This window comes from Phalacrocorax aristotelis, chromosome 26 (genome assembly GCF_949628215.1).
Source record: "Phalacrocorax aristotelis chromosome 26, bGulAri2.1, whole genome shotgun sequence".
In the NCBI taxonomy this organism is placed as follows: domain Eukaryota; kingdom Metazoa; phylum Chordata; class Aves; order Suliformes; family Phalacrocoracidae; genus Phalacrocorax; species Phalacrocorax aristotelis.
In genome coordinates, this window is record NC_134301.1 from 2,595,679 (window position 1) to 2,604,210 (window position 8,532).

General features: G+C 69.4%; 2 protein-coding genes across 2 annotated transcripts; both read left to right on the forward strand.

The window, feature by feature from the left end:
* Positions 1 to 224: 224 nt before the first annotated feature.
* LOC142048727 (tubulin alpha-1C chain) lies at positions 225 to 3,250 on the forward strand. Its single transcript, XM_075075893.1, has 4 exons — positions 225 to 268; positions 1,198 to 1,420; positions 1,517 to 1,665; positions 2,220 to 3,250. Exons 1-4 carry the CDS (start codon positions 266 to 268, stop codon positions 3,192 to 3,194), a joined length of 1,350 nt encoding a protein of 449 aa, XP_074931994.1. The 5' UTR covers positions 225 to 265; the 3' UTR covers positions 3,195 to 3,250.
* A 1,721-nt stretch (positions 3,251 to 4,971) lies between these two features.
* On the forward strand, positions 4,972 to 8,532 carry PRPH (peripherin). The gene is made up of 9 exons (XM_075075559.1): positions 4,972 to 5,339; positions 6,353 to 6,413; positions 6,657 to 6,752; positions 6,835 to 6,996; positions 7,069 to 7,194; positions 7,280 to 7,500; positions 7,920 to 7,969; positions 8,108 to 8,184; positions 8,259 to 8,532. The coding sequence occupies exons 1-9, from the start codon at positions 4,972 to 4,974 to the stop codon at positions 8,304 to 8,306; spliced, it is 1,209 nt and encodes a 402-aa protein (XP_074931660.1). The 3' UTR covers positions 8,307 to 8,532.

Consider the following 8,532-nt stretch of genomic DNA (forward strand, 5'->3'; position numbering starts at 1 on the left):
TGACGACGTCACCTGCTACGCAACCTCGCCGGCTTTCGAACCGGCCAATCGGAATCGAGGCGGGGCGGAGAGGGTGCGGTCGGCGGCGCGGGTGTGGCCGGCGGGACTGCGTTGTCCCGGAGGGGCGCGGTAAATCTGTGGCTCCGCCCATCGCGCCCCGCCCTCCTCGAGGCCCCGCCCCCGGGATATATCACGGGGGGGCCCCGCCGGGTACCCCTCGCCTCCCTCCTCAGCAGCTCCGTAACAGTTCGGGCAGTGAGCGGCCATGGTGAGGGCCGGGGCGTGGGGACACGCGTGGGACCCCCGGGGCAGTGCGTGGGGATGGGGGGGTGCCGGGTTCCCGCCGTGTCCAGGGCAGCTTGCGGGGCTGGTGGGGTGAAGGTTCCCTGTGTGTCCGGGACACCTCGTGGGGCTGCCGAGTATTTGCAGGCCCTGAGGCGGGGGCACACGGGGCCCTGTGTGCCCGTGGGGGAAACGGAGCTCTGGGCCCCCCCGTCTGGGGCTCACTGGCCTGGGTGCTCCCACCCCCAGGCCCCCTGCCCCTCTGCAGGGGGACATACTGGGGTGCGGTGCATGGCCCGGGCTCACATGCAGGTCCTGGACATGTTCCTTCCTGAGCCAGGAGGGGAGCCTGCCCTGAGGGGGTGTGGGGGTGCTGGGGGACCCCACTGCCGCCCTCTCCCTGGGGACAGGGAGCGCCCCACGCCAGGAGCACGCGTGGAAGTGAGTCACAGCAGCGTGGGGTGATGGCGGGGGCAGCTGCCGCTCTCACACCGGCCCGGGCACAACCAGCAGCGGCCGGGACGGGGAAAGCCTTCCTGGTCCCTGGAGTTTGCTCTTGTCCCAAGTTGGGGGGCTGCTGGCCTTGGGCCCATCCCTGTGGGTCAGGGCTGGTGCTGTGGGGGCTGGTGGCATGGCTGGGACAGCCTGGAAGTGGTTCAAGGGCTGATGGAGAAAAGGGGGGGTTCCCCTTTCCATGGGGCCTGGGTGCACTCTAAAAGGAGGGGTGTGATGGGCAGTGTTGTGGGGAGGGGGCTAAAGTTGCCCCTGTTCCAGTGCAGGCCTTGGGTGGTGGGGACTGGGAATAACCCTGGGGAGTCCTAACTCTAGCTCTGGGGCAGTGGAGGGGGTGAACACCTCCAACGGGTGTTTGGGTGGGAGCTGCCCCCCAACCGATCCCCCTCCGTGCCCCCGCAGCGCGAGTGCATCTCCATCCACGTGGGCCAAGCGGGCGTGCAGATCGGCAATGCCTGCTGGGAGCTGTACTGCCTGGAGCACGGCATCCAGCCCGACGGGCAGATGCCCAGCGACAAGACCATCGGCGGCGGGGACGACTCCTTCAACACCTTCTTCAGCGAGACGGGGGCCGGCAAGCACGTGCCCCGGGCCGTCTTCGTGGACCTGGAGCCCACGGTGATCGGTGAGCGCGGTGGGGTGGGGGGCTGCGGGGCGGCGGGTGTTAACGGGATGCCCGGCGCTAATGGGCGCTAACGGGGCGCGCGGGCTCTCCCCGCAGACGAGGTGCGCACGGGGACGTACCGGCAGCTCTTCCACCCCGAGCAGCTGATCACGGGCAAGGAGGATGCGGCCAACAACTACGCCCGTGGGCACTACACCATCGGGAAGGAGATCATCGACCTGGTCCTCGACCGCATCCGCAAGCTGGTGAGCATCCTATGGGGTCTCACCAGCTGGGTCTGTCCCTGGGGGTGTCGGGGGCCCAAGGGAAGCCAGTGTCCCTGGGGAGGTGATCAGCAGGGCCTTCTAGCCCCATCAGCACTTGGGGGCAGAAGGTGGGGCTGCCCTGGGGTGTGGGCAACAGGTCTGGGCTGTCCCCGGTGCCCTCAGGGGACACGCCTGCCCCAGGGGCAGCAGCGCCCTGTCCCAGCCGGGAACGGGGAGGAGGATGGGAAGCCCCACGCCTGGGTAGAGGGGGACGGCACAGCCCTGGTTTGGGTGCTGGCGCAGCACTGGTTTGGCTGGTGTGGCTGCCCGAGCTCTTTGAACCTCTGGTTCCCACGCTGGGTCTGGCGCCGGGGCTGGCTGGACCTGCTGTGCCGCTGGCTCTGCTCGGGGAGCTCCTGGCACATCAAAGGCTGAGCTGGCTGCCCACAGGCTGGCATGGGACGGGTGGCTCCTGCTGCACCCATCGTGGGGAGACCGAGGGTGCGAAGCCATGGCTGACCTGCTCCGGGCCCCGCTGGGGACTCTTCCAACAGGCTGACCAGTGCACAGGGCTGCAGGGCTTCCTGGTCTTCCACAGCTTCGGGGGTGGCACCGGCTCCGGCTTCACCTCCCTGCTCATGGAGCGCCTCTCCGTCGACTATGGCAAGAAGTCCAAGCTGGAGTTCTCCATCTACCCGGCCCCGCAGGTCTCCACGGCTGTGGTGGAGCCCTACAACTCCATCCTCACCACCCACACCACCCTGGAGCACTCCGACTGCGCCTTCATGGTGGACAACGAGGCCATCTATGACATCTGCCGCCGCAACCTGGACATCGAGAGGCCCACCTACACCAACCTCAACCGCCTCATCAGCCAGATCGTGTCCTCCATCACGGCCTCCCTGCGCTTCGACGGGGCTCTGAATGTCGACCTGACGGAGTTCCAGACCAACCTGGTGCCGTACCCCCGCATCCACTTCCCGCTGGCCACCTACGCCCCCGTCATCTCGGCCGAGAAGGCTTACCACGAGCAGCTGACGGTGGCGGAGATCACCAACGCCTGCTTCGAGCCGGCCAACCAGATGGTGAAGTGCGACCCGCGGCACGGCAAGTACATGGCCTGCTGCCTGCTGTACCGCGGGGACGTGGTGCCCAAGGATGTCAACGCCGCCATCGCCACCATCAAGACCAAGCGCACCATCCAGTTCGTGGACTGGTGCCCGACTGGTTTCAAGGTGGGCATCAACTACCAGCCGCCCACGGTGGTGCCCGGGGGGGACCTGGCCAAGGTGCAGCGCGCCGTGTGCATGCTGAGCAACACGACGGCCATCGCCGAGGCCTGGGCCCGCCTGGACCACAAGTTCGATCTGATGTACGCCAAGCGGGCGTTCGTGCACTGGTACGTGGGGGAGGGCATGGAGGAGGGGGAGTTCTCGGAGGCCCGTGAGGACATGGCTGCCCTGGAGAAGGATTACGAGGAGGTGGGGGCCGACAGTGTGGAGGGGGAGGAGGAGGGGGAGGAATACTAGTGCCTTGTCTCTTCTGCCAGTTACACTGTGGTGCTGTTCATTAAATTGCTCTTTTCACTCTTGCCTGGTTTATTGTCTCATCACGATCTGCCTCGGGGTGACCTGGGGGGATGTTCCCGAGGAGAAGGGGGGTCCTGGCTGAGCTGAGCTGGCCTGGGCTGGCTGCCCGGCCCTCCTGCCAGCTGGCACAAGGGTTGCACTGGGGGGGGCCGCGTGGGACTGGGGTCCCTTAGCTGAGTCCTGTGCTGTGAGCTGCACTGCCTCCACTCCCCCACTCCCAGCCCCTACCCCCCCTGCATTATTATCACATGGGTAGGACCCCTGGGAAGGGCCCCCAGGGAGGTTGGGGGCCCCAAGCACCCTCCCTGGGCCAGGGCTGTCCTCGCCTGCCCCAGCAGACGTGCTCTGGCCCTGGGTGTGTGGGCAGGATTGGGCCCTGGGCATGGCTGGTGCAGACGGGCTGTACGTGGTGTTGTGCTGTTCCTGGCGTGGGGCTGGTCTGTGCGGTGCTCTGCAGAGCTGGGGGGGGGGTCCTGGGTGGGAGGGACACCCCACCCCAGCCCCTGGGCAGGGCACTGACCCCTTCCGGGAAGCACCGCCCTCGCTGCCTGGGAAGGGGGGGTCTGGGGGGGCCAGAGCTCAGTACCCTGCGCATGGCAGCTCCAGCAGAGCCGAGTCACGCTGTCCCTACAAACTAAGGGGGGACATAGGGGCCCCCCTCCCTGGGGACTGTGATGGACAGGGCCTCAGGTGCCCACTCCACAGGGCTGAGCTCCGTGGGCAGGATGTGACCCATCTGGGATTGGGCTTTGCTGAGCCCTGCAGCAGGACTTGAGGATAGGGCCCACCCTGCAGCCCCCAGCCCCTCTCGGCATCCTAGTGAGGGGGCTGCACCCCCTCTCCCCATGGTATTTGGGGGGGACCCCACACCCCCTGGTACTGTCCTTCACCCCACGGGGTCCCCCAGACACTCTCCTGCATCCTGGCAGGGGGAGACGCAGCCCTGCAAGTGCTGCCCAGCCCCTCTCCCCCTGCCAAGGTGGGGGTCTGTGTCCCCCGGGCACCCCCGGCCCCTCTCCCCACCACCCCTGGTGCTGCCTGCACCCCGAGAGGGGACCCGACAGCCCCCTACCCTGCATCCCAAGTGGCGTCCCCGGCCACTCCCGAGGGGGAAATGCCTGCAGCCCCCTGTCCCGCAGCCCCCGCCCCGCATCCCGAGTGGGGTCTCCGGCCACTCCCGAGGGGGGAATGCCTGCAGCCCCCTGTCCCGCAGCCCCCGCCCCGCATCCCGAGTGGGGTCTCCGGCCACTCCCGAGGGGGGAATGCCTGCAGTCCCCTGCCCCGCAGCCCCCGCCCCGCATCCCGAGTGGGGTCTCCGGCCACTCCCAAGGGGGGAATGCCTGCAGCCCCCTGTCCCGCAGCCCCCGCCCCGCATCCCGAGTGGGGTCTCCGGCCACTCCCAAGGGGGGAATGCCTGCAGCCCCCTGTCCCGCAGCCCCCGCCCCGCATCCCGAGTGGGGTCTCTGGCCACTCCCAAGGGGAGAATGCCTGCAGCCCCCGCCCCGCAGTCCCCTGTCCCGCAGCCTGAGTGGGAGTCCCCGGCCACTCCGGGCCCCTCTCCCCGCCCCCGAAGGGACACCCGCAGTCCCCGGTCCTTCCCCCCCCGGCCGGGAGACCCCTCCCCTCGAGCCCGCACCCCCGGGTCCCCACTGTGGGGCGGAGCCGCTGCCCGCTATAAACAGCCGGTACCGGCAGCCGCCGCCCTCCCGGTACCGCCATGAGCCGCGGCGGTCGCGCCCCCAACCTGCGCCGCGCCCTCGGGGCGCCGCCGCCGCCCCTCACCGCGGCTCCGGGGCGGCTGGCGGCGGCGGCGGCGGCGCGGAGCGCGGAGCGGGAGGAGCTGGCGGCGCTGAACGATCGCTTCGCCGCTTTCCTAGAGCGGGTGCGGGCGCTGGAGCGGCAGAACGGGGCCCTGCGAGCCGCCCTGGGCCGCGCCGCCGCCGCCACCGCGCCCCGCACCGCCGGGCTGGTGCAGGGCGAGCTGCGGGGGCTGCGGGAGCGGCTGCAGCGCCTCGGCCGCGACCGCGACCGGCTCCAGGCCGAGCGAGACGGGCTGGCCACCGACCTGGCGGCCCTGCAGCAGCGGTGGGTGGGCGGCGGGGACGGGGGACGCACCGGGATGGGCGCCTGGGGGCTGCACCGGGATGAGGGACGCACCGGGACGGGGACTCGGGGGACGCACCGGATGAGGCTCCGAGGAGGCACCGGGATGAGGGACGCACCGGGATGAGGGATGCGCCGGGGTGGGGCCCGGGGGACGCACCGGGGTGACACCCCGAGGATGCAGCGGGATGAAGGATACACCGGGATGGGGCCCGGGGGACGCACCGGGATGAGGCTCCGAGGAGACACCGGGGTGAGGGACGCACCGGGATGAGGATGGGGGAGGTACCAGGGGATGTGAGGGTGACTGGAACCGGGGGATGCACCGGGAAACGCTGGGGTGTTGGAGACTGGGGGATGCACCGGGGATGTTGGGGTGGGGCCCGGGGGGTGCACCGGGAAGGGAACTGTGGGGGGTGCCCCGGGTGTACTGGGCGGGGGGGGGATGCACCCAGTCCACGCTGGAGATGCACTGGGGGCACTGGGAGGGGCGGGGCGCTGGGGAGGGACCCAGGGTGGGGACTGGGAGAGCAGGGCTCTGCGGAAGGGAGGGGCACTGGGAGGGGCATGGCGGGGTGGGGGCACTGGGCGTGGACTGGGACGAGCTCTGGGGGGAGATGGTGCGAGGCAGGGATGGACCCCCGGGAAGGAGCATGTCCCAGTGAGGGGCCCGGGGGGGGGCTGCACTGGGGTCCCAGCCCTGCAGCCCCGGGGTGGTGTGACAGGGCCCGGGGCGATCCCCAGAATCTGGGGGTCCTGTGGGTGGAGCTGGTCCTGCCCTGGCTGTGCAGGGACAGGGACACCCCAGGGCTGCCCCTTCCCACGGCTGAGGGCGGTGGCTCAGACTTGGGGGTCTCATCTTCCTCCTCCTCCATCCCTGCATGCCTGCAACGTGTCAGGGACTGCGGCAGGGTGGGGGGCCCCAGGCAGCAGGAGGCATGAGGTGGGGGGCTGCACCCCACCCCCAGCCTTCTTTTCACCCCTATTCTCCCCAGGCTGGAGAACGAGACGCAGAAGCGGGAGGATGCGGAGAAAAGCCTGGTGCTGTTCCGCAAGGTGGGGGGGCTGGGGGGCCCGTCCCCCCCATGCAGTGCCCATTCCCTGTGTCCCCCCGCCCGTGCAGCACACACCGGTGATGCCACTGCCCTACACACAGCCTGACACGGCTGCTCATTTGTGCAAAGGCCCCAGCGGTGCCCCGTGCACCATGTGCTCCCCATCCTGCACCTCCCAGGGCGGTTCTGGGGGGGTCTGTCCCCTCTGTGCTGCCCCACAGCTCAGCCTGGCCTCTCCCCACAGGATGTGGATGATGCCACACTGTCCCGCCTGGAGCTGGAGCGCAAGGTTGAGCTGCTGATGGATGAGATTGGCTTCCTCAAGAAGCTGCATGAGGAGGTGGGGGGCCTGGGTGGGGCTGGGGCGGGGGTAGTGGGTCAGGTCCGTGTGCCATGGTGTGACGGCCCACATCCCCACGCAGGAGCTGCGGGACCTGGAGGTGAGTGCCCCCAGCCCGGCGGTGCCGGCAGAGGTGGAGGTCTGCAAGCCGGAGCTGACGGCCGCGCTGCGGGAGATCCGCACCCAGTACGAGAGCATTGCCGTGAAGAACCTGCAGGAAGCTGAGGAGTGGTACAAGTCAAAGGTACCCGGGGCTGGGGGGACCGGCGGGGGGGCCGGAGCACCCTGGCAGCCCTGACTCCTCTGGCCCCCGCAGTTTGCCGACCTCTCGGACGCAGCCAACCGCAACCACGAGGCGCTGCGGCTGGCCAAGCAGGAGATGAATGAGTCCCGGCGGCAGATCCAGAGCCTCACCTGTGAGGTGGACGGGCTGAAGGGCATGGTGAGAGCCGGGGTGGGGGGGTCCAGGGGCGGCACAGGCACCAGGCCCCCGCCCCGGCCCCACATGGGTCCTTCTGCCCCTGCAGAATGAGGCGCTGCAGCGGCAGATGCGGGAGATGGAGGATGAGTTTGGCGAGGAGATCGGGAACTACCAGGACGTGGTGGGGCGGCTGGAGCAGGAGATCCAGCAGATGAAGGAAGAAATGGCGCGGCACCTGCGCGAGTACCAGGACCTGCTTAACGTCAAGATGGCCCTGGACATTGAGATCGCCACATACCGCAAGCTGCTGGAGGGCGAGGAAAGCCGGTGAGGCTGCTCTGCCTCGCGAGGGGAGGCTGGCACATGCAGCCTCACGTCCCCATCGCTGCTGAGGTGCCGAGTCCAGCCGGGGGAGAGGGTCCCTGCCGTTGGGTCATCTCGGCTGTTACGGGATTTTCTTGCTCGGGGGCAGCTCTGGGCACTGATTCTGCAGGCAAACAAAGAGTTCCCACGGGAGCTTCTTGCTGCCGAGATAAGGGCAAGGCCGGGGAAGGCACGATAGCGGGGGAGCAGCCGCCGGCTCCTCTGGCCACCTGCCTGGCAGCCCACGGGCACAGCCCACCACCGGCTTGGCACAGCCCGGCACTGGTTAACTGTGGTGTGGGTCAATAGTGTGGAAGGGTCAGGGTCACCAGCGATGCCCGGAAGCCCCAGACCCCCCCCTCACTCCCCTCTCCCCCCACCAGGATCACCGTCCCCCTGCCCCCTGCCACCTCCTTCAGCATGAGAAGTTCAGGTGAGGAGGGGACTGGGGGTTGGGGCAGACACCCCACGGGGGTGCAGGTGGGTCCCTGTGCTCCTGCCCGGGGAGGCCTCACACCCACCGTACCCCGGGGGAGCAGAGTGGGCGCCTGATGGCCTCTCTGTGCCCCAGTGCTGGAGCCGCAGCCTGCGGAGAGCCCTGCACGGAGGATGGTGCTCATCAAAACCATCGAGACGCGGGACGGGCAGGTGAGGACTGGGGGGGCCCTGCCTGGGGGGGCCGACCCCACCATGGGGCTGACCCCCACCTTCTCCCCCTGCAGCAGGTGGTGACAGAGTCGCACAAGGAGCGAGCGGAGCCAGGGAAGTGATGGAGGGGACCTGCCACACGGGCCCCCCAAGTCCTGCACCGCCCAACCCGGTGGGGTGGCAGCTGGTGGGGGGGGGCTTCACCGGACCCCGCTGTGCCTTGTGTGGGCCAGGGAGCAGAGTGTGAGCCCAGCTGCCCCCATCCCTGCTGCCAGCACCGAGGGTTGATGCTGCGGCACATCCCTGGGCCTTGCGTATCCCCCCCCCCCATTATTTATTGCTATTTAT

Bases quoted from the DNA above. Each gene is read 5' to 3' on its own strand.
- LOC142048727 (XM_075075893.1), top strand. The intron at 1,421-1,516 runs GTGAGCGCGGTG...CTCTCCCCGCAG, and splicing joins CCTGGAGCCCACGGTGATCG to ACGAGGTGCGCACGGGGACG. The intron at 1,666-2,219 runs GTGAGCATCCTA...CTCTTCCAACAG, and splicing joins TCGACCGCATCCGCAAGCTG to GCTGACCAGTGCACAGGGCT.
- PRPH (XM_075075559.1), top strand. From the start codon at position 4,972: ATGAGCCGCGGCGGTCGCGCCCCCAACCTGCGCCGCGCCCTCGGGGCG. The intron at 6,414-6,656 runs GTGGGGGGGCTG...CTCTCCCCACAG, and splicing joins GCCTGGTGCTGTTCCGCAAG to GATGTGGATGATGCCACACT. The intron at 8,185-8,258 runs GTGAGGACTGGG...CTCCCCCTGCAG, and splicing joins TCGAGACGCGGGACGGGCAG to CAGGTGGTGACAGAGTCGCA.